This window comes from Mustelus asterias, chromosome 17 (assembly GCF_964213995.1).
Source record: "Mustelus asterias chromosome 17, sMusAst1.hap1.1, whole genome shotgun sequence".
Taxonomy (NCBI): Eukaryota; Metazoa; Chordata; class Chondrichthyes; order Carcharhiniformes; family Triakidae; genus Mustelus; species Mustelus asterias.
In genome coordinates, this window is record NC_135817.1 from 91,222,036 (window position 1) to 91,249,120 (window position 27,085).

Here is a 27,085-nt window from a genome sequence, read left to right on the forward strand (position 1 = left end):
AAACAACAATGGACCCAACACCGATCCCTGCGGCACACCACTAGTTACAGGCCTCCACTCAGAGAAGCAATCCTCCACAACCACTCTCTGGCTTCTTCCATTGAGCCAGTGTCTTATCCAATTTACTACCTCCCCATGTATACCCAGCGACTGAACCTTCCTAACTAACCTCCCATGAGGGACCTTGTCAAAGGCCTTGCTGAAATCCAGGTAGACAACATCCACCGCCTTCCCTTCATCCACTTTCCTGGTAACCTCCTCGAAAAACTCTAATAGATTGGTCAAACATGACCTACCACGCACAAAGCCATGTTGACTCTCCCTAATAAGTCCCTGTCTATCCAGATATTTGTAGATCCTATCCCTTATCACACCTTCCAATAACTTGCCCACCACCGACGTCAAACTTACTGGCCGATAATTTCCCGGATTTCTTTTGGAACCTTTTTTAAACAATGGAACAACATGAGCCACCCTCCAATCATCCGGCACCTCCCCCGTGAATACTGACATTTTAAATATGTCTGCCAGGGCCCCTGCAAGTTCAACACTAGCTTCCCTCAAGGTCCGTGGGAATACCCTGTCCGGTCCTGGGGATTTATCCACTCTGATTTGCCTCAAGACAGCGAGCACCTCCTCCCCTTTAATCTGTAAAGGTTCCATGACCTCCCTACCAGTTTGCCCTATTTCCGTAGACTCCATGCCCGTTTCCTCAGTAAATGCGGATGCAAAAAAACCATTTAGTATCTCCCCCATCTCTTTTGGTTCCATACACAGTCTACCACTCTGGTCTTCAAGAGGACCAATTTTATCCCTCACTATCCTTTTGCTCCTAACATACCTATAGAAGCTCTTTAGATTTTCCTTCACTCTGTCTGCCAAAGCAACCTCATGTCTTCTTTTAGCCCTCCTGATTTCCCTCATAAGTAGCTTCTTGCACTTTTTATACTCCTCGAGCATCTGATGTGTTCCTTGCTGCCTGTACATTTCATACAACTCTCTCTTCCTCTTAATCAGTGTGACAATCTCCCTCGAGAACCAAGGTTCCTTATTCCTATTTACTTTGCCTTTAATCCTGACAGGAACATACAAACTCTGCACTCTCAAAATTTCTCCTTTGAAGGCCTCCCACTTTCCATTTACATCCTTACCAGAGAACAGCCTGTGCCAATCCACACTTCCCAGATCCCTTCTCATTTCATCAAATTTGGCCTTTTTCCAGTTCAGAACTTCAACCCGAGGACCAGATCTATCCTTATCCACGATCAGGTTGAAACTAATGGCATTATGATCACTGGATCCAAAGTGTTCCCTCACACTCACATCCATCACCTGCCCTAACTCATTTCCCAATAGGAGATCCAATATCGCATCCTCTCTAGTTGGCACCTCTATATACTGATGTAGAAAATTCTCCTGAACACATTTTACAAACTCTACCCCGTCTAAACCTTTAACAGTATGTGAGTCCCAATCTATATGTGGAAAATTAAAATCCCCTACTATCACAACTTTGTGTTTCTTGCAGTTGTCAGCTATCTCTCCGCTGATTTGCTCCTCCAGTTCTCGCTGACTATTGGGTGGTCTATAATACAAGCCCATTAATGTGGTCATACCTTTCCTGTTTCTCAGCTCCACCCATAGGGCCTCTGTAGACAAGCTCCCTAATCTATCCTGCCTGAGTACCGCTGTAACATTTTCCCTGACCAACAATGCCACCCCCCCACCTTTTATCCCTCTGCCTCTATCCCGCCTGAAACATTGGAACCCTGGAACATTGAGCTGCCAGTCCTGCCCCTCCTGTAGCTAAGTTTCACTAATGGCTATAATGTCATATTTCCACGTGTCTATCCATGCCTTCAGCTCATCTGCCTTCCCCACAATACTCCTGGCATTGAAATAGACACACCTCAAAAAATTATTTCCACCACACTCTACCCTTCCATTTGTGATTTTGCTTGAACTAACCTGTCTTTTCACCCCCGCTCCACTATCTGCTCTGGCACTCTGGTTCCCACCCCCCTGCAAATCTAGTTTAAACGCTCCCCAATAACACTAGCAAATCTCCCTTGTAATTGAGATTTTTTTCTAATGGGTCAACGCATCTCTCTGAGACACTACCAGTCAACATGTCCCTCTCCTTTGTGAATACTGATGCAAAGTATTCGTTTAGGATCTCTCCTACTTCCTTTTGTTCTAAGCATAATTCCCCTCCTTTGTCCCTGAGAGGTCCGATTCTTTCCCTAACAACCCTCTTGTTCCTAATGTATGTATAAAATGCCTTAGGATTCTCCTTCATCCTGCCTGCCAAGGACATTTCGTGACCCCTTTTTGCCCTTCTAACTCCCTGTTTGAGTTCTTTTCTACTTTCTCTGTATTCCTCCAGTGCTCCATCTGTTTTTAGCTGCCTGGACCTCATGTATGCCTCTTTTTTCTTTTTGATTAGACCCACAATTTCACTGGTTATCCATGGCTCTCGAATCCGACCTTTCCTATCCTTCCTCTTTACAGCCACATGCCTGCCCTGCAGTCCTATCAACTGCTCCTTAAAAGACTCCCACATGCCAGATGTGGATTTACCCTCGAACAGCCTCTCCCAATCAACAGCCACCAAATCCTGCCTAATCCGGCTGTAGTTAGCCTTCCCCCAATTCAGCACCTTACCCATAGGACAACACTCATCCTTTTCCATTACTCTCCTAAAGTTTACAGAATTGTGGTCACTATTTGCCACATGTTCCCCTACTGAAACTTTGATGACCTGACCGGGCTCATTCCCCAGTACTAGGTCCAGTATAGCCCCCTCTCTAGTTGGATTGTCAACATATTGTTCCAAAGAACCTTCCTGTATGCATTTTATAAATTCCTCCCCGTCCGGACCCCCAGCCCTAAGCGATTTCCAGTCTATGTGAGGGAAATTAAAGTCTCCCACTACAACAACCCTATTTTTTCTGCACCTGTCCAGAATCTCCTTACATATCCGTTCCTCAACTTCCCGTGGGCTGTTGGGAGGCCTGTAGTATACCCCCAGCATAGTGACTGCGCCCTTCCTGTTTCTGAGCTCCACCCACAGTGACTCGTTACCTGACCCTTCCAAATTGTCCACCCTCTGTACCGCTGTAATATGCTCCCTAACCAGCATTGCTACTCCCCCACCTCTCCTAGCCCCTCCTCTGTCTCGCCTAAAACACTTATACCCCGGAATATTCAGCTGCCAGTCCTGTCCTTCTTTTAACCAAGTCTCCGTCACTGCAACCACATCCAAGTTCCGCGCAAGCATTAAGGCTCTAAGCTCGTCTGTCTTGCCCGTGACGCTCCTTGCATTGAAGCAGATGCACTCCAGACCTCCAGGCCCACTGAGGTCATCCTCCCCCAGAATGCTCTTCCTCTTAGATAGTCTTGTCTTGGCCCCAACCTCGTCCCCAGCCTCTATGCTTATTGACCTATTGTTCTGATCCCCACCCCCCTGCCACATTAGTTTAAACCCACCCGAACCGCACTCGCAAAACTCCCAGCTGGGATATTCGTGCCCCTCCAGTTTAGGTGTAACCCGTCCTTCTTGTACAGGTGCCATCCTCTGTTGAAGACTTCCCAGTGATCCATGAATCTGAAACCCTCCCTCCTGCACCAGTCCTTTAGCCACGCGTTCAGCTGTACAATCTCCCTGTTCCTAGCCTCACTAGCTTGTGGCACTGGGAGTAGTCCAGAGATCGCTACCCTAGAGGCCCTGCTTTTTAGCCTACTACCCAACTCCCTGAATTGCTCTCGCAGGACCTCCCTGCTCTTTCTGCCGACGTCATTTGCACCAATGTGGACAATGACGTCTGTCTGGTTACCCGCCCCTTTTAGGATGCTTCCTACCCGCTCAGAGACATCCAGGACCCCAGCACCAGGGAGGCAGACTACCATCCTGGAGTCTCGTTTGCGCCCACAGAACCGCCTGTCTGTGCCTCTAACTGTTGCATCCCCCACTACTATTGCTCTCCTATTCTCCCCCTTTCCCTTCTGAGCCACAGAGCCCGGTTCCGTGCCAGTGACCCGGTCACCGTGGCTTACCCCTTGCCCCCCCACAGTATCCAAAACGGTCCACTTATTTTGGAGGGGGACAACCACAGGGGATCCCTGCACTGACTGCTCTCTCCCCTCCTCTCTCCTGTCTGTCACCCATCCCTTATTGTTAAGGGGGACAACCACCGGGGTACTCTCTGGTACGTGACCTTTACCCTTCCTAACCGTGACCCACGTGTCTTCCTCTCGTGGCCCTGGTGTGACGACCTGCCTCTAACCTCTCTCTATTAACTTCTCATTTTCCCTGACTAGACTAAGGTCATTGAACCGCAGCTCTAATGCGAATGTCTGGAACGCGCTGTCCGAGGAGGTGGTGGAGCAGGTACGATAGTGACTTTTAAGGGGCAACGAGACAAACACATGAATAGATGGGAATGGAAGAATTTGGACTCCGTAAGTACATACGGTTTTAGTTTAACCAGACATCATAATCGGCACAGGGCCTGTTCTTTGTTCTTTGTTATATAAATCTCTTCAGCCTTGGTCTTGAAATTCCTCACCATCTGCAATTTTTTTGGAGGCAGATTCCTATTACCCCTTGTGTGGAAAAGTGCTATCTACATTTTGTTTCTGAATAACATAGCTCTAATTTTAAGATCATATCCATTTATTCCAGATTCTTCCACCAGAGAAATAGTTTCACTGTCTTTTACCATTCAGTCTTGAGGAATGGCCATTGGTGGATATCTTTGGTGGACGGGTCCTGTTGACCAGTTGTTCCTCCCCTGAACCACATTTGTTACAGAGTCCTGAGCCTTGCTCCCAGAACTACCAGTCTGAGCCTTGGCCACGACTGCTTTCAGAGCTTTTCCAACAGCTGCTACTTTCCGATCCTTTAGGATCGGCACGGTAGCACAGTGGTTAGCACTGCTGCTTCACAGCTCCAGGGACCTGGGTTCGATTCCCGGCTCGGGTCACTGGCTGTGTGGAGTTTGCACATTCTCCTCGTGTCTGCGTGGGTTTCCTCCGGGTGCTCCTGTTTCCTCCCACAGTCCAAAGATGTGCGGGTTAGGTTGATTGGCCATGCTAAAAATTGCCCCTTAGTGTCCTGGGATGTGTAGATTAGAGGAATTAGTGGGTAAAATATGTAGGAATATGGGGGTAGGGCCTGGGTGGGATTGTGGTCGGTGCAGACTCGATGGGCCGAATGGCCTCTTTCTGTACTGTAGGAATTCTATGATTTCTATGATTTTGGTAAGACCTGATTCTGTATTAGTCACCAGACTGACTTTGGCCCAGTTTAGTTGAATCTTTTCTAGCCACTGTTAAAGACCAGATCAGAAACTCTAAGGTATTTTATGAAGTTAGCCTAGACCCCAACTTTTACATTTGATTTTGGCATTGGGGTGAGCACAAGGTGTTTCACTCCAGGTCTGATTCAAGTGACCCCCCAGGAAGCTTTTATCAAAACAAACTTTATTTAAGAACACAGTTCGAATATAACGAAGAATTAGCATAGCTTTTATCAATTAAAATACTTAAACATGACAAACTATAATTCTTAACAGCTAGCTATCTCTGTTCCATTTTTGCAGTATCTCCCACAGACATGAATCCCTACTTTAGAACCAGCTAGCACAGAAACCAATGATACTTAAGTGGGTACTAGATTTCCAGCAACTCTGGAACTCTCCAATTCCTATGCAGCAACTTCCAGAAAAAGCTTCACCTTCAGACAGTGAAATCTCAGAGAAAGAGATTTATTTCCTATCAGATTCCAGTTCCAGACCTCAGAGGGAGCAAGAGAAAGATCCCAAAAGGCAGACTGCTTTGAGTTCTCCATGAAAGCCTAGCTGTACGCAGTCATATGACTTTGCCTGTCAATCAAGGATTGACAGGCAAAGTCTGTCAATCCTTGCGGAGTCAATCCTGCTTAGGAGTGAAAGTAATAGGGCAATTGTTATGGGGGATTTTAACTTGACTAATATTGACTGGAATTGTTATAGCTCTAGCTCGTTAGAGGGGTCAGTTTTTGTTCAAAGCGTGCAGGAAGGTTTTTTGACTCAGTATGTAGACAGGCCAACTAGAGGTGAGGCTATATTGGATCTGGTGCTGGGAAATGAGCCAGACCAGGTGCTAGACTTGGAAGTTGGTGTGCATTTTGGTGATAGTGACCACAATTCGGTTACGTTCACCTTAGTGATGGAAAGGGATAGGCATGAACCTCGGGCCAGTGGTTTTAGCTGGGGGAAGGGTAATTATGAGGCTATTAGGAGAGAATTAGGAAACATAGGTTGGACTAGGAGTTTACAGGGACTGGGAACGTCCGACATGTGGAGTTTTTTCAAGGAGCAGCTACTGCGAGTCTGTGATAGGTATGTCCCTGTCAGGCAAGGAGAAATTGGTAGGGCTAGGGAACCGTGGTGCACCAAAAAAGTTTCTTTGTTGGTTAAAAAGAAAAAGGAGGCTTATGTTCGGATGAGACGTGAGCACTCGGGTAGTGCACTAGAAAGCTTTAGATTGGCTAAGAGGGAGTTGAAGAGCGAGCTTAGAAGGGCTAAAAGGGGACATGAGAAGACTTTGGCGGATAGGGTTAAAGAGAATCCTAAGGCGTTCTATAGGTATGTCAAGAACAGAAGGTTGGTTAGGGCAAGTTTAGGGCCAGTTATAGATGGCAGAGGGAAGTTATGTGTGGAACCGGAGGAGATTGGTGAAGCATTGAACCAATATTTCTCTTCGGTGTTCACGCAAGGGGACATGAATATAGCTGAGGAGGACACTGGGTTGCAGGGGAGTAGAATAGACAGTATTACAGTTGATAAGGAGGATGTGCAGGATATTCTGGAGGGTCTGAAAATAGATAAATCCCCTGGTCCGGATGGGATTTATCCAAGGATTCTCTGGGAGGCAAGAGAAGTGATTGCAGAGCCTCTGGCTCTGATCTTCAGGTCGTCGTTGGCCTCTGGTATAGTACCAGAAGATTGGAGGTTAGCGAATGTTGTCCCATTGTTTAAGAAGGGGAACAGAGACTTCCCCGGGAATTATAGACCGGTGAGTCTCACTTCTGTTGTCGGCAAGATGTTGGAAAAAATTATAAGGGATAGGATTTATAGTTATTTGGAGAGTAATGAATTGATAGGTGATAGTCAGCATGGTTTTGTGGCAGGTAGGTCGTGCCTTACTAACCTTATTGAGTTTTTTGAGAAAGTGACCAAGGAGGTGGATGGGGGCAAGGCAGTGGACGTGGTATATATGGATTTTAGTAAGGCGTTTGATAAGGTTCACCATGGTAGGCTTCTGCAGAAAATGCAGATGTATGGGATTGGGGGTGATCTAGGAAATTGGATCAGGAATTGGCTAGCGGATAGGAAACAGAGGGTGGTGGTTGATAGTAAATATTCATCATGGAGTGCGGTTACAAGTGGTGTACCTCAGGGATCTGTTTTGGGGCCACTGCTGTTTGTAATATTTATTAATGATCTGGATGAGGGTATAGTTGGGTGGATTAGCAAATTTGCTGATGACACCAAAGTCGGTGGTGTGGTAGACAGTGAGGAAGGGTGTCGTAGTTTGCAGGAAGACTTAGACAGGTTGCAAAGTTGGGCCGAGAGGTGGCGGATGGAGTTTAATGCGGAGAAGTGTGAGGTAATTCACTTTGGTAGGAATAACAGATGTGTTGAGTATAGGGCTAACGGGAGGACTTTGAATAGTGTGGAGGAGCAGAGGGATCTAGGTGTATGTGTGCATAGATCCCTGAAAGTTGGGAATCAAGTAGATAAGGTTGTTAAGAAGGCATATGGTGTCTTGGCGTTTATTGGTAGGGGGATTGAATTTAGGAGTCGTAGCGTTATGTTGCAACTGTACACAACTCTGGTGCGGCCGCACTTGGAGTACTGTGTGCAGTTCTGGTCCCCACATTACAGGAAGGATGTGGAGGCTTTGGAGAGGGTGCAGAGGAGGTTTACCAGGATGTTGCCTGGTATGGAGGGGAGATCCTATGAGGAGAGGCTGAGGGATTTGGGATTGTTTTCGCTGGAAAGGCGGCGGCTAAGAGGGGATCTTATTGAAACATATAAGATGATTAGAGGTTTAGATAGGGTGGATAGTGATAGCCTTTTTCCTCTGATGGAGAAATCCAGCACGAGGGGGCATGGCTTTAAATTGAGGGGGGGTAGTTATAGAACCGATGTCAGGGGTAGGTTCTTTACCCAGAGGGTGGTGAGGGATTGGAATGCCCTGCCAGCATCAGTTGTAAATGCGCCTAGTTTGGGGGCGTTTAAGAGATCCGTAGATAGGTTCATGGACGAAAAGAAATTGGTTTAGGTTGGAGGGTCACAGTTTTTTTTTTTAACTGGTCGGTGCAACATCGTGGGCCGAAGGGCCTGTTCTGCGCTGTAATGTTCTATGTTCTATGTTCTATGTTCAACCTAATCAAGCCCCACTCTGAAATATCCCAGGGGGAAACACAAAGTAACAGAACCCTACATTAGTTTAGAATAAAACAAACAAGGTAGCAATGCAGATCAGTCATGTTGCTGCAGTCACAATACTGAGTGCAATCACAGAGTGCTTCTGGACCCAGACACAATGGTTCTGATAAAATGGAAGGGACGAGTAAACACATTCAGCACAGAAACATGACTAAAATACATTCCTTAAAGGCACAGTATCGGCACATAGGACATGAGGCACCAGTCGTGTTTTGAAATATTTAGGATCGTCCTCTGGGTCCATGTAGATCTTGGCCTTGTCACCTTTAATCTTCCCTAGGCCTTCTTGGAACACTTCTGGATATCTTCCAATGACTTTGTAGAAACTGCCAGTATCCATTTTAAAGATCTGTTCCCATTGTTGGCATTGTTAGTCAAGGACAGTATTACGGTGGCAGAAAGGACGTTTGATGAGGACTCGTCTACTGAGGTAGTTTGGGCTGAGGTTAGAAACAGGAAAGGAGAGGTCACCCTGTTGGGAGTTTTCTATAGGCCACCGAAAGGTTCCAGAGATGTAGAGGAAAGGATTGCAAAGCTGATTCTGGATAGGAGCGAAAGTAACAGGGTAGTTGTACTGGGGGACTTTAACTTTACAAATATTGACTGGAAAAACTATAGTTCGAGGACTTTAGAGGGGTCAGTTTTTGTCCAGTGTGTGCAGGAAGGCTTCCTGACGCAGTATGTAGATAGACCAACAAGAGGCGAGGCCACATTGGATTTGGTACTGGGTAATGAACCAGACCAAAGAACAAAGAACAAAGAACAAAGAACAGTACAGCACAGGAAACAGGCCCTTCGGCCCTCCAAGCCTGTGCCGCTCCTTGGTCCAACTAGACCAATCGTTTGTATCCCTCCATTCCCAGGCTGCTCATGTGACTATCCAGGTAAGTCTTAAACGATGTCAGCGTGGCTGCCTCCACCACCCTACTTGGCAGCGCATTCCAGGCCCCCACCACCCTCTGTGTAAAAAACGTCCCTCTGATGTCTGAGTTATACTTCGCCCCTCTCAGCTTGAGCCCGTGACCCCTCGTGATCGTCACCTCCGACCTGGGAAAAAGCTTCCCACTGTTCACCCTATCTATACCATTCATAATCTTGTACACCTCTATTAGATCTCCCCTCATTCTCCGTCTTTCCAAGGAGAACAACCCCAGTCTACCCAATCTCTCCTCATAGCTAAGACCCTCCGTACCAGGCAACATCCTGGTAAACCTTCTCTGCACTCTCTCTAACGCCTCCACGTCCTTCTGGTAGTGCGGCGACCAGAACTGGACGCAGTACTCCAAATGTGGCCTAACCAGCGTTCTGTACAGCTGCATCATCAGACTCCAGCTTTTATACTCTATACCCCGTCCTATAAAGGCAAGCATACCATATGCCTTCTTCACCACCTTCTCCACCTGCGTTGCCACCTTCAAGGATTTGTGGACTTGCACACCTAGGTCCCTCTGTGTTTCTATACTCCTGATGGCTCTGCCATTTATTGTATAACTCCTCCTGACATTATTTCTTCCAAAATGCATCACTTCGCATTTATCCGGATCAAATTCCATCTGCCACCTCTCCGCCCAATTTTCCAGCCTATCTATATCCTGCTGTATTGCCCGACAATGCTCTTCGCTATCCGCAATTCCAGCCATCTTCGTGTCATCCGCAAACCTGCTGATTACACCAGTTACACCTTCTTCCAAATCATTTATATATATCACAAATAGCAGAGATCCCAGTACAGGGCCCTGCGGAACACCACTGGTCACAGACCTCCAGCCGGAAAAAGACCCTTCGACCACTACCCTCTGTCTCCTATGGCCAAGCCAGTTCTCCACCCATCGAGCCACTTCTCCTTGTATCCCATGAGCCTTAACCTTCTTAACCAACCTGCCATGTGGGACTTTGTCAAATGCCTTACTGAAATCCATATAGACGACATCCACGGCCCTTCCTTCATCAACCGTTTTTGTCACTTCCTCAAAAAACTCCACCAAATTTGTAAGGCACGACCTCCCTCTTACAAAACCATGCTGTCTGTCACTAATGAGATTGTTCCGTTCTAAATGCACATACATCCTGTCTCTAAGAATCCTCTCCAACAACTTCCCTACCACGGATGTCAAGCTCACCGGCCTATAATTTCCTGGGTTATCCCTGCTACCCTTCTTAAACAACGGGACCACATTAGCTATCCTCCAATCCTCAGGGACCTCACCCGTGTCCAAAGAAGCGACAAAGATTTCCGTCAGAGGCCCAGCAATTTCACCTCTCGTCTCCCTGAGCAGTCGAGGATAGATGCCATCAGGCCCTGGGGCTTTGTCAGTTTTAATGTTCCCTAAAAAACCTAACACTTCCTCTCTTGTAATGGAGATTTTCTCTAACGGGTCAACACCTCCCTCCGAGACACTCCCGGTTAACATGCCCACCGGTGAGTCTCACTTCTGTTGTCGGCAAGATGTTGGAAAAAATTATAAGGGATAGGATTTATAGTTATTTGGAGAGTAATGAATTGATAGGTGATAGTCAGCATGGTTTTGTGGCAGGTAGGTCGTGCCTTACTAACCTTATTGAGTTTTTTGAGAAAGTGACCAAGGAGGTGGATGGGGGCAAGGCAGTGGACGTGGTATATATGGATTTTAGTAAGGCGTTTGATAAGGTTCACCATGGTAGGCTTCTGCAGAAAATGCAGATGTATGGGATTGGGGGTGATCTAGGAAATTGGATCAGGAATTGGCTAGCGGATAGGAAACAGAGGGTGGTGGTTGATAGTAAATATTCATCATGGAGTGCGGTTACAAGTGGTGTACCTCAGGGATCTGTTTTGGGGCCACTGCTGTTTGTAATATTTATTAATGATCTGGATGAGGGTATAGTTGGGTGGATTAGCAAATTTGCTGATGACACCAAAGTCGGTGGTGTGGTAGACAGTGAGGAAGGGTGTCGTAGTTTGCAGGAAGACTTAGACAGGTTGCAAAGTTGGGCCGAGAGGTGGCGGATGGAGTTTAATGAGGAGAAGTGTGAGGTAATTCACTTTGGTAGGAATAACAGATGTGTTGAGTATAGGGCTAACGGGAGGACTTTGAATAGTGTGGAGGAGCAGAGGGATCTAGGTGTATGTGTGCATAGATCCCTGAAAGTTGGGAATCAAGTAGATAAGGTTGTTAAGAAGGCATATGGTGTCTTGGCGTTTATTGGTAGGGGGATTGAATTTAGGAGTCGTAGCGTTATGTTGCAACTGTACACAACTCTGGTGCGGCCGCACTTGGAGTACTGTGTGCAGTTCTGGTCCCCACATTACAGGAAGGATGTGGAGGCTTTGGAGAGGGTGCAGAGGAGGTTTACCAGGATGTTGCCTGGTATGGAGGGGAGATCCTATGAGGAGAGGCTGAGGGATTTGGGATTGTTTTCGCTGGAAAGGCGGCGGCTAAGAGGGGATCTTATTGAAACATATAAGATGATTAGAGGTTTAGATAGGGTGGATAGTGATAGCCTTTTTCCTCTGATGGAGAAATCCAGCACGAGGGGGCATGGCTTTAAATTGAGGGAGGGTAGTTATAGAACCGATGTCAGGGGTAGGTTCTTTACCCAGAGGGTGGTGAGGGATTGGAATGCCCTGCCAGCATCAGTAGTAAATGCGCCTAGTTTGGGGGCGTTTAAGAGATCCGTAGATAGGTTCATGGACGAAAAGAAATTGGTTTAGGTTGGAGGGTCACAGTTTTTTTTTTTAACTGGTCGGTGCAACATCGTGGGCCGAAGGGCCTGTTCTGCGCTGTAATGTTCTATGTTCTCCTTCGTGAATACCGATGCAAAGTATTCATTTAGGATCTCCCCTATTCCCTTGGGTTCTAAGCATAATTCCCCTCCTTTGTCCCTGAGAGGTCCGATTTTCTCCCTGACAACTCTTTTGTTCCTAACGTATGAATAGAATGCCTTAGGATTCTCCTTAATCCTGCCTGCCAAGAACATCTCGTGACCTCTTTTTGCCCTTCTAACTCCCCGTTTGAGTTCTTTCCTACTCTCTCTGTATTCCTCCAGAGCTCCATCTGTTTTCAGTTGCCTGGACTTAACGTACGCCTCCCTTTTCATTTTAATCAGATCCTCAATTTCCCTGGTTATCCACGGCTCTCGAATCCTACCTTTCCTATCTTTCCTTTTTAGAGGCACATGCCTATCCTGCAGCCTTATCAATAGTTCCTTAAAAGACTCCCACATGCCAGACGCGGACTTACCCTCGAACATCCTCTCCCAATCAACATCCACCAATTCTTGCCTAATCCGGCTATAGTCAGCCTTCCCCCAATTTAGCACCCTGCCCGTAGGACAGCACTCATCCTTGTCCATTACTATCCTAAAGTTAACAGAGTTGTGGTCACTATTTGCCACATGTTCCCCGACCGAAACTTTGATGACCTGACCGGGCTCATTTCCCAGAACTAGGTCCAGTATAGCCCCCTCTCTAGTCGGGCTATCTACATACTGTTCCAAAGAACCTTCCAGTACGCATTTTACAAATTCCTCCCCGTCCGGTCCCCCAGCTCTAAGCACTTTCCAGTCTGTGCCAGGGAAATTAAAGTCCCCCACTACAACAACCCTATGTTTTCTGCACCTATCCAGAATCTCCTGACATATCCTTTCCTCCACTTCCCGTGGGCTGTTGGGTGGTCTGTAGTATACCCCCAGCATAGTGACTGCACCCTTCCTGTTTCTGAGTTCCACCCACAGCGACTCAGTACATGACCCCTCTAAGTTGTCTACCCTCTGCACCGCGGTAATATGCTCCTTAACTAATATCGCTACTCCCCCACCTTTTTTAGCCCCTCCTCTGTCTCGCCTAAAACACTTATACCCCGGAATATTCAGCTGCCAGTCCTGTCCTTCTTTTAACCAAGTTTCCGTCACCGCAACCACATCCAAATTCCGCACAAGCATTAAGGCCCTAAGTTCGTCTGTTTTACCCGTTACACCCTCGCATTGAAGCAGATGCACTCCAGACCTCCAGACCCAGTCAGGTCCTCCTCCTCCAGAGTGCTCCTCTTCTTAGCTAGCCTTGCCCTGGCCCCCAACTCGACCCCAGCCTCAGTATTTACTGACCTCCTGTTTTGTTCCCCACCCCCCTGCCACACTAGTTTAAATCCTGCCGAAACACTCTAGCAAAACTCCCAGCCAGGATATTTGCTCCCTTCCAGTTAAGGTGTAACCCATCCTTTCTGTACAGTTGCCATCCTGACTTGAAGATTTCCCAGTTATCTATGAATTTAAAACCCTCCCTCTTGCACCAGTCCTTTAGCCACGCGTTCAACTGTAGAATCTCCCTGTTCCGAGCCTCACTTGCACTAGGCACCGGGAGCAGTCCAGAGATTGCTACCCTGGAGGCTTTACTTTTTAGCCTAGCACCCAACTCCCTGAATTTCTCTCGTATGACCCCCCTGCTCTTCCTACCTACATCATTTCCCCCAATGTGTACAATCACATCCGTTTGACTACCTTCCTTTTTAAATATGCTTCCTACCCTCTCGGAGACATCCAGTACCCCGGCACCAGGGAGGCAGACTACCATCCTGGATTCTTGTTCAGTCCCACAGAAGCGCCTGTCCGTGCCTCTAACCATTGCGTCCCCCACAACTATCGCTCTCCTAAACCCCTTCTTTCCCTTCCGGACCCCTGAGCCTGTCTCCGTGGAGGCGATCTGGTCCTCGTGGCTTACCCCTGGAGGGTCATCCCCCTCCACAGAATCCAAAACAAGATATCTATTTTGGAGGGGGACAACCACAGGGGATCCCTCCACAGACTGCTCACTCCCTTCCCTTCTCCCATCTGTTGCCCATTCCTTTCTTTTATGGGAGACTGCCACTGGGGTACTTTCTGGCGCATCACCCTTCTGACTATTACCCCTCCTAACTGTGACCCACGTGTCTTCCTTCCGAGACCCTGGTGTCACTACCTGACTATAACTTTTATCTATTACTCGCTCATTTTCCCTAACTAAACTGAGTTCATCGAGCCTCAGCTCCAGCTCCCTTACACGATCCTTCAGGAGATGCAGTTCCACGCATCTGGCACAGATATGGACTTCCGGGAGGCAAGTTGTCTCCAGGAACTCCCACATCCCACACCGAATGCAGTATACTGGCCTCCCACTCATACCAGCCATGTCCTTTTTAGTTTTGGGGATAAAACAAAAAGGGGGTGTAACCGAAGAAAAACAAACAAACAACCTTCCTCGCCTTTGCCGAAGTCCTGTGAGCCAAAGCCCTTTTAGCTCTCACTCTGGCCAAAGCCCTTTTAGCTCTCACTCTAAAGCTAACAGAATTGTGGTCACTATTTGCCACATGTTCCCCTACCAAAACTTTGAAGACCTGACCGGGCTCATTCCCCAGTACCAGGTCCAGTATAGCCCCCTCTCTAGTCGGGCTGTCTACATATTGTTCCAACGAACCCTCCTGTACACATTTTACAAATTCCTCCCCATCCAGAGTCCCTGCCCTACGCGATTTCCAGTCTATACCAGGGAAATTGAAGTCTCCCACTACAACAACCCTATTTCTCCTGCACCTATCCAGTATCTCCTGACATATCCATTCTTCCACTTCCCTTGGGCTGTTGGGGGGCCTGTAGTACACCCCCAACATAGTGACTGCGCCTTTCCTGTTTCTAAGCTCCACCCAGAGTGACTCGTTACACGACCCGTCTGAATTGTCCTCCCTCTGCACCGCTGTAATATGCTCTCCAACTAATACCGCTACTCCCCCACCTCTTTTGGCCCCTCCTCTGTCTCGCTTTGGCCCCTCCTCTGTCTCGCGGAGAATGAGGGGAGATCTAATAGAGGTGTACAAGATTATGAAGGGGATAGATAGGGTGAACAGTGGGAAGCTTTTTCCCAGATCAGAAGTGACGTTCACGAGGGGTCACGGGCTCAAGGTGAGAGGGGCGAAGTATAACTCAGATATTAGAGGGATGTTTTTTACACAGAGGGTGGTGGGGGCCTGGAATGCGCTGCCAAGTAGGGTGGTGGAGGCAGGCACGCTGACATCGTTTAAGACTTACCTGGATAGCCACATGAGCAGCCTGGGAATGGAGGGATACAAACGATTGGTCTAGTTGGACCAAGGAGCGGCACAGGCTTGGAGGGCCGAAGGGCCTGTTTCCTGTGCTGTACTGTTCTTTGTTCTTTGTTCTTTGAGGCGATCTGGTCCTCGTGGCTTATCCCTGGAGGGTCATCCCCCTCCACAGAATCCAAAACAATATACCTATTTTGGAGGGGGACAACCACAGGGGATCCCTCCACAGACTGCTCACTCCCTTCCATTCTCCCATCCCTTTCTTTTATGGGAGACTGCCACTGGGGTACTTTCTGGCACATCATCCTTATGACTATTACCCCTCCTAACTGTGACCCACGTGTCTTCCTTCCGAGACCCTGGTGTCACTACTTGACTCTAACTTTTGTCTCTTAATCTCTCATTTTCCCTAACTAAACTGAGTTCATCGAGCCTCAGCTCCAGCTCCCTTACACGATCCTTCAGGAGTTGCAGTTCCACGCATCTGGCACAGATATGGACTTCCGGGAGGCAAGTTGTCTCCAGGAACTCCCACATCCCACACCGAATGCAGTATAAGAACAAAGAACAAAGAACAATACAGCACAGGAACAGGCCCTTCGGCCCTCCAAGCCCGCGCCGCTCCCCGGTCCAGGATTGAATCCTGAATCCAGGATCCCCGCCCAATTTTCCAGCCTATCTACATACCAATATCCTATCCACCGAGCTGTCCCTCACAGCTACGATGCTTTGTTCATTACAACCTATTAACTCACCCCCACCCCCCCATTCCAGACCATGTGATCTCCAGGGAGAGGCGAAAACCCAGAGTGAAAAACCACAGGGCCAATATGGGGAAAAAAAATCTGGGAAATTCCTCTCCGACCCCCTGAGGCGATCGAAACGAGTCCAGGAGATCACAATGGCCCCGATCGGAAAATGCTTCCCAACCCTAGTCATTTCCACTTCCACGAACACGATATGAATTCCCTGCCCCCGAGACAGGTTCCCAACTATCCGCAGTCTCGCTCTGTACTGGCACCAGCAAGATGATCATAGAATGAAGCCTTGAAACGAGAAACCAGGAACAATTAGCCCGCGCCGCTCCCTGGTCCAAACTAGACCACTCTTTTGTATCCCTCCATTCCCACTCCGTTCATATAGCTGTCTAGATAAGTCTTAAACGTTCCCAGTGTGTCCGCCTCCACCACCTTGCCCGGCAACACATTCCAGGCCCCCACGACCCTCTGTGTGAAATATGTCCTTCTGATATCTGTGTTAAACCTCCCCCCCTTCACCTTGAACCTATGACCCCTCGTGAACGTCACCACCGACCCGGGGAAAAGCTTCCCACCGTTCACCCTATCTATGCCTTTCATAATTTTATACACCTCTATGAAGTCTCCCCTCATCCTCCGTCTTTCCAAGGAGAACAACCCCAGTTTCCCCAATCTCTCCTCATAACCGAGCCCCTCCATACCAGGCAACATCCTGGTAAACCTCCTCTGTACTCTCTCCAAAGCCTCCACGTCCTCCTGGTAGTGTGGCGACCAGAACTGGACGCAGTATTCCAAATGCGGCCGAACCAACATTCTATACATCTGCAACATCAGACCCCAACTCTTATACTCTATGCCCCGTCCTATAAAGGCAAGCATGCCATATGCCTTCTTCACCACCTTCTCCACCTGTGACCATAAGACCATAAGACATAGGAGCGGAAGTAAGGCCATTCGGCCCATCGAGTCCACTCCACCACTCAATCATGGTTGATTTCAACTCCATTTACCCGCTCTCTCCCCATAGCCCTTAATTCCTCGAGAAATCAAGAATTTATCAATTTCTGTCTTGAAGACGCTCAACGTCTCGGCCTCCACAGCCCTCTGTGGCAATGAATTCCACAGACCCACCACTCTCTGGCTGAAGAAATTTCTCCTCATCTCTGTTCTAAAGTGACTCCCTTTTATTCTAAGGCTGTGCCCCCGCGTCCTAGTCTCCCCTGTTAATGGAAACAACTTCCCTACGTCCATCCTATCTAAGCCGTTCATTATCTTGTAAGTTTCTATCAGATCTCCCCTCAACCTCCTAAACTCCAATGAATATAATCCCACGATCCTCAGACGTTCATCGTATGTCAGGCCTACCATTCCTGGGATCATCCGTGTGAATCTCCGCTGGACCCGCTCCAGTGCCAGTATGTCCTTCCTGAGGTGTGGGGCCCAAAATTGCTCACAGTGCTCCAAATGGGGCCTAACCAGTGCTTTATAAAGCCTCAGAAGTACATCCCTGCTTTTGTATTCCAAGCCTCTTGAGATAAATGACAACATTACATTTGCTTTCTTAATTACGGACTCAACCTGCAAGTTTACCTTTAGAGAATCCTGGACTAGGACTCCCAAGTCCCTTTGCACTTTAGCATTATGAATTTTGTCACCGTTTAGAAAATAGTCCATGCCTCTATTCTTTTTTCCAAAGTGTACGACCTCGCACTTGCCCACGTTGAATTTCATCAGCCACTTCTTGGACCACTCTCCTAAACTGTCTAAATCTTTCTGCAGCCTCCCCACCTCCTCAATACTACCTGCCCCTCCACCTATCTTTGTATCATCGGCAAACTTGGCCAGAATGCTCCCAGTCCCGTCATCTAGATCGTTAATATATAAAGAGAACAGCTGTGGCCCCAACACTGAACCCTGCGGGACACCACTTGTCACCGGTTGCCATTCTGAGAAAGAACCTTTTATCCCAACTCTCTGCCTTCTGTCTGACAGCCAATCGTCAATCCATGTTAGTACCTTGCCTCGAATACCATGGGCCCTTATTTTACTCAGCAGTCTCCCGTGAGGCACCTTGTCAAAGGCCTTTTGGAAGTCAAGATAGATAACATCCATTGGCTCTCCTTGGTCTAACCTATTTGTTATCTCTTCAAAGAACTCTAACAGGTTTGTCAGGCACGACCTCCCCTTACTAAATCCATGCTGACTTGTCTTAATCCGACCCTGCACTTCCAAGAATTTAGAAATCTCATCCTTAACGATGGATTCTAGAATTTTGCCAACAACTGAGGTTAGGCTAATTGGCCTATAATTTTCCATCTTTTTTCTTGTTCCCTTCTTGAACAGTGGGGTTACAACAGCGATTTTCCAATCCTCTGGGACTTTCCCTGACTCCAGTGACTTTTGAAAGATCATAACTAACGCCTCCACTATTTCTTCAGCTATCTCCTTTAGAACTCTAGGATGTAGCCCATCTGGGCCCGGAGATTTATCAATTTTCAGACCTTTTAGTTTCTCTAGCACTTTCTCCTTTGTGATGGCAACCATATTCAACTCTGCCCCCTGACTTTCCTGAATTGTTGGGATATTACTCATGTCTTCTACTGTGAAGACTGACGCAAAGTACTTATTAAGTTCCTCAGCTATTTCCTTGTCTCCCATCACTAGATTACCAGCGTCATTTTGGAGCGGCCCAATGTCTACTTTTGCCTCCCGTTTGTTTTTAATGTATTTAAAGAAACTTTTACTATCATTCCTAATGTTACTGGCTAGCCTACCTTCATATTTGATCCTCTCCTTCCTTATTTCTCTCTTTGTTATCCTCTGTTTGTTTTTATAGCCTTCCCAATCTTCTGACTTCCCACTACTCTTTGCCACATTATAGGCTCTCTCTTTTGCCTTGATGCATTCCCTGACTTCCTTTGTCAGGGAATGCATCAAGGATCTGTGGACTTGCACACCCAGGTCCCTCTGCGTCTCTACACCCTTTATGGTTCTTCCATTTATCGTCTAGCTCCTCCCTACATTATTCCCACCAAAATGCATCACTTCGCATTTATCAGGATTGAACTCCATCTGCCATTTCCTTGCCCAAATTTCCAGCCTATCTATATCCTTCTGTAGCCTCTGACAATGTTCCTCACTATCTGCAAGTCCTGCCAGTTTTGTGTCGTCCGCAAACTTACTGATCACCCCAGTTACTCCTTCTTCCAGATCATTTATACTGGCCTCCCACTCGTACCAGCCATGTCCTTTTTAGTTTTTGGGAGATAAAACAAAAAAGGGGGTGTAACAGAAGAAAAACAAACAACCTTCCTCGCCTTCGCCGAAGCCCTTACAGCTCACACTCTGCTCCCTGCTCACTCCGCTGCCCACTCCAGACGCTGCCCACTCAAAAGTGCGGCCTGCTTTTAAACCCTCCAAAAACCTCCCCAGGCTGCTCCTGGGCCTACTTCCTGTTTTGAAAAAAACCTCCGATTTTTAAGCCAAATTTAACTGAAAAATAAATAAAATGCAGACACAATCTCTCTTACCCTCAGCCTGCTCCTGTGGAACAATGAGGCTGAAACCTCCAAGGTAAGCCTTTTTTAAACCTTCCCCAGGCTGCTCCTGGGCCTACTTCCTGTTTTGAAAAAAAGACCTCCTTTTTAAATTAGCCCTTTTTAAACCTTCCCCAGGCTGCTCCTGGGCCTACTTCCTGTTTTGAAAAAAACCTCCGATTTTTAAGCCAAATTTAACTGAAAAATAAATAAATAAATAAAATGCAGACCCAATCTCTCTTACCCTCAGCCTGCTCCTGTGGAACAATGAGTTGGAGCTGTTGAAAAGCATCAAGTTAGATAAATCGCCGGGACCAGATGGGATCTACTCCAGGTTACTGTGGGAGGCGAGGGAAAAGATTGCTGATCCTCTGGTGATGACCTTTGCATCGTCAATGGAGACGGGAGAGGTTCCGGAGGATTGGAGGATGGCGGATGTGGTTCCGTTATTCAAGAAAGGGAGAAGAGATAGCCCAGAAAATTATAGACCGGTGAGTCTAACCTCAGTGGTAGGTAAGTTGATGGAGAAGATCCTGAGAGGCAGGATTTATGAACATTTGGAAAGGAATAGTCTGATCAGAAGTAGCCAGCACGGCTTTGTCCGAGGCAGATCATGCCTTACGAGTCTGACTGAGTTTTTTGAAGATGTGACTAGACACTTAGACGGGGCAGAGCGGTAGATGTGGTTTATATGGATTTCAGTAAGGCGTTTGATGAGGTGCCCCATGCAACGCTTATGGAGAACGTGAAGGGGCATGGGATACAAGGGGACGTTGCTTTGTGGATTCAGAACTGGCTTGCCCACAGAAGGCCAAGAGTGGTCGTAGATGGGTCTTTTTCAGTGGAGGTCAGTCACCAGTGGGGTGCCCCAGGGATCTGTTCTGGGACCCTTGCTCTTTGTGATTTTTATAAATGACCTGGATGAGGAAGTGGAAGGATGGTTTGGCAAGTTTGTTGATGACACAAAGGTTGGAGGTGTTGTGAATAGTGTAGAGGGATGTCAGCAGTTGCAACGAGACATAGATAAGATGCAAGACTGGGCGGAGAAGTGGCAGATGGACTTCAACCCAGATAAGTGTGTGGTGGTTCATTTTGGCAGGTCGAATAGGATGGAAGAATATAATATTAAGGGTGAGACGCTTGGCAGTGTGGAAGAACAGAGGGATCTTGGTGTCCGGGTTCATAGGACGCTCAAAGCGGCGTCGCAGGTAGAGGCTGTGGTTAAGAAGGCGTATGGAATACTGGCCTTCATCAATAGAGGAATTGAGTTTAGAAATCGGGAGATAATGCTGCAGCTGTATAGGACCCTGGTCAGACCCCACCTGGAGTACTGTGCCCAGTTCTGGTCGCCTCATTACAGAAAGGATGTGGAAGCCATAGAACGGGTGCAGAGGAGATTTAGGAGGATGTTGCCGGGATTAAGTGGTATGCCTTATAAGGATAGGTTGAGAGAGCTAGGTCTATTCTCCTTGGAGAAGCGAAGGATGAGAGGTGACCTGATAGAGGTGTATAAGATGTTGAGAGGTATAGATAGAGTGGATTCTCAGAGGCTTTTACCCAGTGCTGAAATGGTTGTCACGAGAGGTCACAGGTTTAGGGTGCTGGGGAGTAGGTACAGAGGAGATGTTTGGGGTAAGTTTTTCACTCAGAGGGTGGTGGGTGCGTGGAAGCGGCTGCCGGTAGTGGTGGTGGAAGCGGATTCGATAGGGTCTTTTAAGAGACTTTTGGATTAGTTCATGGAGGTTAGTAAGATAGAGGGCTATAGATGAGCCTAGAAGGTAAGGAAATTGTTCGGCGCAACTTGTGGGCCGAAGGGCCTGTTTGTGCTGTAGCTTTTCTATGTTCTAAAGATGACAGATTTCCTTCCCTAAAGGGCATTAGTGAACCAGGTCGGTTTTAATACAATCTACAATGGTTTCATGGTCATCATTAGACTTTTAATTTAAGATATTTTATTGAGTTTTTAAATTCCATCATCTGTTGTGGTGGGATTTGAACCCGGGTCCCTCCTCGAGGATTGCTCTAGGTCTCTGGATTACTCGTGCAGTGACAATACCACTGTGCCAATGCCTCCTTTCCCATTTACTCGGTTCCCCCATACTGCTATGGAGCGAGAAGAAAGAAAGAAGATCGAGGAAAAGAGAAGCTGTGATTTTTCTTTCTCACAGACAGCAGGCTGCCTCTGAGATGGAATGATGATTCTTCCATTACAATTCTCTACAACTCCACTGCAGCCAAAGCAACTGAAACTTCCAGAGGAGGAAGTGCCAGGACACAACCCTCGTGCTCTCCAGCAGCATTGCAGTCCTGATAGTTGGAGGTCCATTAATCTCAGCTCCAGGACATCCCTGCAGGAGTTCCTCAGGGTTAATGTCCGAGGTCCAACCATCTTCAGCTGCTTCATCAATGACCTTCCCTCCATCATAAGGTCAGAAGTGGGGATGTTCGCTGATGATTGCACAATGTTCAGCACCATTCGCAACTCCTCAGATACTGAAGCAGCCCATGTCCAAATGCAGCAAGATCTGGACAATATCCAGACTTTTATTTTTCACTTTTTATTTGTGATGACAAGTGGCGAGTAACAATCGCGCCACACAAGTGCCAGGCAGTGACCATCTGCAAGAGAGGATCTGACTATTACCCCTTGACATTGAATGGCATTATCTTCACTGAATCCCCACTCGCAACAACCTGGGGGTCACCATTGACCAGAAACTGAACTGAGCTGGCCATATAAATACTGTGGCTACCAGAGCAGGTCAGAGGCTGAGAATCCTGCAGCAAGTAACTCACCTCCTGACTCCCCAAAGCCTGCCCACCACCTATAAGGCACAAGCCAGGAGTGTGATGGAATATTCTCCACTTGCCTGGATGGGTGCAGCTCCAACAACACTCGAGAAGCTCAGCACCACCCAGGACAAAGCATTAGGATTAGGGTTGATTGATACCCCTTCCACAAACACTCAATCCCACCACCATCAACGCACAGCAACAGCTGTGTGCACCATCTACAAGAGGCACTGCAGGAACTCTCCAAGGTTCCTTAGACAGCACCTTCCAAACCCATGCCCACTACCATCTAAAAGGACAAGGGCAGCAGATACCTGGGAACACCACCACCTGCAAGTTCCCCTCCAAGCCACTCACCATCCTGACTAGGAAATATATCACCGTTCCTTCACTGTCGCTGGGTCAAAATCCTGGAACTCCATCCCTAACAGCACTGCGGGTATACCTACACCTCATGGGCTCCAGCGGTTCAAGAAGGTAAAGGTTATTTAAGGATGGATAATAAATACTAGCCTTGCCAGTGATGCTGACATCCCAAAAATGAATTTTAAAAATACGCTTGCTGCTCTCTAATGTTTTGTGCAACACAAACTGTGGAGATCCAGAGGCGGAAGCTGGTTTTACAGTGCAGTGTGATGAGGGGAATGTGCTGAGTCTCTGTCCTTCCTTTGCCTGAACAGGCTGCCTTTTGCTCAAGAGCAACAAGTTGATTTGCAGACTGCGTTTCCAGTGTCAGCAAAGCTGGCAGTGTCCTGTCCACTCACCCATCCACCATCTGCTGACAACCAACAGTTTTTCCAACTTTAGTCATGAGTTCTTTATTCCAGAAGCATCCAGATTTCCGGGGTATTCAGTATCACTAGTATATAAATGGGACGAGCTGCTGGGATGGAGCTGAGTGTGGAGACAAGGTTGCAACTCGCCAGCAGTATGGATCTTACAATTCAGTATCCTTGGTTCAGACGTTCGCTGACGTCTTTCTATCCAAGCCGCCTTTTTGATCAGTTTTTTGGAGAAGGTCCTTTCGACTATGACCTCTTTCCTATTTTCTCTTCCACTGTCAGCCCCTACTACAGGCTGCCAGCATTCCGCAACTTTCTGGACTCAGGCATTTCTGAGGTAAAATCTCACTTTGAAACTGCAAGGATTATGAATGAATGGCTGCTCAGTGTGGCAGTGTAATTCCAGTAATATTGAGTGAGTTTTATCAGAAACAGTGTGTGATTTATTTCAGATATGTTAGCCAATTCCATCTCGTAAAATTTCAGCTCGAAATTTACTTTGAAATGCAGCAATAACTTATCAGAGTAAACTGTTATCGCAACAAATTCAGAATCAGCTCAAGCCGAGAGATTCTGTTGCTCTTATTCCTGACCTTTGATGAGGGTGTGGGTGGGTGCTGGGGGTGGGTGCTGGGGGTGGGTGGGTGCTGGGGTGAGAGTGGGTGCTGGGGGTGGGTGCTGGGGGTGGGTGGGTGCTGGGGTGAGAGTGGGTGCTGGGGGTGGGTGCTGGGGGTGGGTGGGTGCTGGGGTGAGAGTGGGTGCTGGGGGTGGGTGCTGGGGGTGGGTGCTAGGGGTGAGGGTGGGTGCTAGGGGTGAGGGTGGGTGCTGGGGATGGGGTGGGCGCTGGGGGTGAGGGTGGGTGCTGGGGGTGAGGGTGGGTGCTGGGGGTGCGGTGGGTGCTGGGGTTGGGGTGGGTGCTGGGGGTGAGGGTGGGTGCTGGGGGTGAGGGTGGGTGAGGGTAGATGCTGGGGGTGGGTGCTGGGGGTGGGCGCTGGGGGTGAGGGTGGGTGCTAGGGTTGAGGGTGGGTGCTGGGGGTGCAGTGGGTGCTGGGGGTGGGGTGGGTGCTGGGGGTGGGTGGACGCTGGGATCAGAGTGGTTGCTGGGGGTGAGGGTGGGTGCTTAGGGTAAGGGTGGGTGAGGGTAGATGCTGGGGGTGAGGGTGGGTGAGGGTGGATGCTGGGGGTGAAGGTGGGTGAGGGTGGATGTGGGGATGAGGGTGGGTGCTGGGGGTGAGGGTGGGTGCTTAGGGTAAGGGTGGGTGAGGGTAGATGCTGGGGGTGAGGGTGGGTGAGGGTGGACGCTGGGGGTGAAGGTGGGTGAGGGTGGATGTGGGGATGAGGGTGGGTGCTGGGGGTGAGGGTGGGTGCTGGGGTTGGGCGCTGGGGGTGAGGGTGGGTGCTAGGGGTGAGGATGGGTGCTGGGGGTGGGGTGGGTGCTGGGGGTGGGTGGACGCTGGGATCATAGAACATAGAACATTACAGCGCAGAACAGGCCCTTCGGCCCACGATGTTGCACCGACCAGTTAAAAAAAAAAACTGTGACCCTCCAACCTAAACCAATTTCTTTTCGTCCATGAACCTATCTACGGATCTCTTAAACGCCCCCAAACTAGGCGCATTTACTACTGATGCTGGCAGGGCATTCCAATCCCTCACCACCCTCTGGGTAAAGAACCTACCCCTGACATCGGTTCTATAACTACCCCCCCTCAATTTAAAGCCATGCCCCCTCGTGCTGGATTTCTCCATCAGAGGAAAAAGGCTATCACTATCCACCCTATCTAAACCTCTAATCATCTTATATGTTTCAATAAGATCCCCTCTTAGCCGCCGCCTTTCCAGCGAAAACAATCCCAAATCCCTCAGCCTCTCCTCATAGGATCTCCCCTCCATACCAGGCAACATCCTGGTAAACCTCCTCTGCACCCTCTCCAAAGCCTCCACATCCTTCCTGTAATGTGGGGACCAGAACTGCACACAGTACTCCAAGTGCGGCCGCACCAGAGTTGTGTACAGTTGCAACATAACGCTACGACTCCTAAATTCAATCCCCCTACCAATAAACGCCAAGACACCATATGCCTTCTTAACAACCTTATCTTCTTGATTCCCAACTTTCAGGGATCTATGCACACATACACCTAGATCCCTCTGCTCCTCCACACTATTCAAAGTCCTCCCGTTAGCCCTATACCCAACACATCTGTTATTCCTACCAAAGTGAATTACCTCACACTTCTCCGCATTAAACTCCATCCGCCACCTCTCGGCCCAACTTTGCAACCTGTCTAAGTCTTCCTGCAAACTACGACACCCTTCCTCACTGTCTACCACACCACCGACTTTGGTGTCATCAGCAAATTTGCTAATCCACCCAACTATACCCTCATCCAGATCATTAATAAATATTACAAACAGCAGTGGCCCCAAAACAGATCCCTGAGGTACACCACTTGTAACCGCACTCCATGATGAATATTTACTATCAACCACCACCCTCTGTTTCCTATCCGCTAGCCAATTCCTGATCCAATTTCCTAGATCACCCCCAATCCCATACATCTGCATTTTCTGCAGAAGCCTACCATGGTGAACCTTATCAAACGCCTTACTAAAATCCATATATACCACGTCCACTGCCTTGCCCCCATCCACCTCCTTGGTCACTTTCTCAAAAAACTCAATAAGGTTAGTAAGGCACGACCTACCTGCCACAAAACCATGCTGACTATCACCTATCAATTCATTACTCTCCAAATAACTATAAATCCTATCCCTTATAATTTTTTCCAACATCTTGCCGACAACAGAAGTGAGACTCACCGGTCTATAATTCCCGGGGAAGTCTCTGTTCCCCTTCTTAAACAATGGGACAACATTCGCTAACCTCCAATCTTCTGGTACTATACCAGAGGCCAACGACGACCTGAAGATCAGAGCCAGAGGCTCTGCAATCACTTCTCTTGCCTCCCAGAGAATCCTTGGATAAATCCCATCCGGACCAGGGGATTTATCTATTTTCAGACCCTCCAGAATATCCTGCACATCCTCCTTATCAACTGTAATACTGTCTATTCTACTCCCCTGCAACCCAGTGTCCTCCTCAGCTATATTCATGTCCCCTTGCGTGAACACCGAAGAGAAATATTGGTTCAATGCTTCACCAATCTCCTCCGGTTCCACACATAACTTCCCTCTGCCATCTATAACTGGCCCTAAACTTGCCCTAACCAACCTTCTGTTCTTGACATACCTATAGAACGCCTTAGGATTCTCTTTAACCCTATCCGCCAAAGTCTTCTCATGTCCCCTTTTAGCCCTTCTAAGCTCGCTCTTCAACTCCCTCTTAGCCAATCTAAAGCTTTCTAGTGCACTACCCGAGTGCTCACGTCTCATCCGAACATAAGCCTCCTTTTTCTTTTTAACCAACAAAGAAACTTTTTTGGTGCACCACGGTTCCCTAGCCCTACCAATTCCTCCTTGCCTGACAGGGACATACCTATCACAGACTCGCAGTAGCTGCTCCTTGAAAAAACTCCACATGTCGGACGTTCCCAGTCCCTGTAATCTCCTAGTCCAACCTATGTTTCCTAATTCTCTCCTAATAGCCTCATAATTACCCTTCCCCCAGCTAAAACCACTGGCCCGAGGTTCATGCCTATCCCTTTC

At 48.1% G+C, this 27,085-nt stretch overlaps 2 protein-coding genes across 2 annotated transcripts in view; one reads left to right on the forward strand and one right to left on the reverse strand.

The window, feature by feature from the left end:
* u2af1 (U2 small nuclear RNA auxiliary factor 1) overlaps positions 1–27,085 on the reverse strand; it is a 288,331-nt gene that overhangs the window by 113,335 nt on the left and 147,911 nt on the right. The window lies entirely within an intron of this gene.
* Positions 23,565–27,085, forward strand: part of cryaa (crystallin, alpha A) — a 52,980-nt gene continuing 49,459 nt past the window's right edge. The window contains exon 1 of the mRNA XM_078232077.1: positions 23,565–23,753. Within this exon, the coding sequence (XP_078088203.1) occupies positions 23,565–23,753 (189 nt within the window). The remainder of the gene's footprint in view (positions 23,754–27,085) is intronic.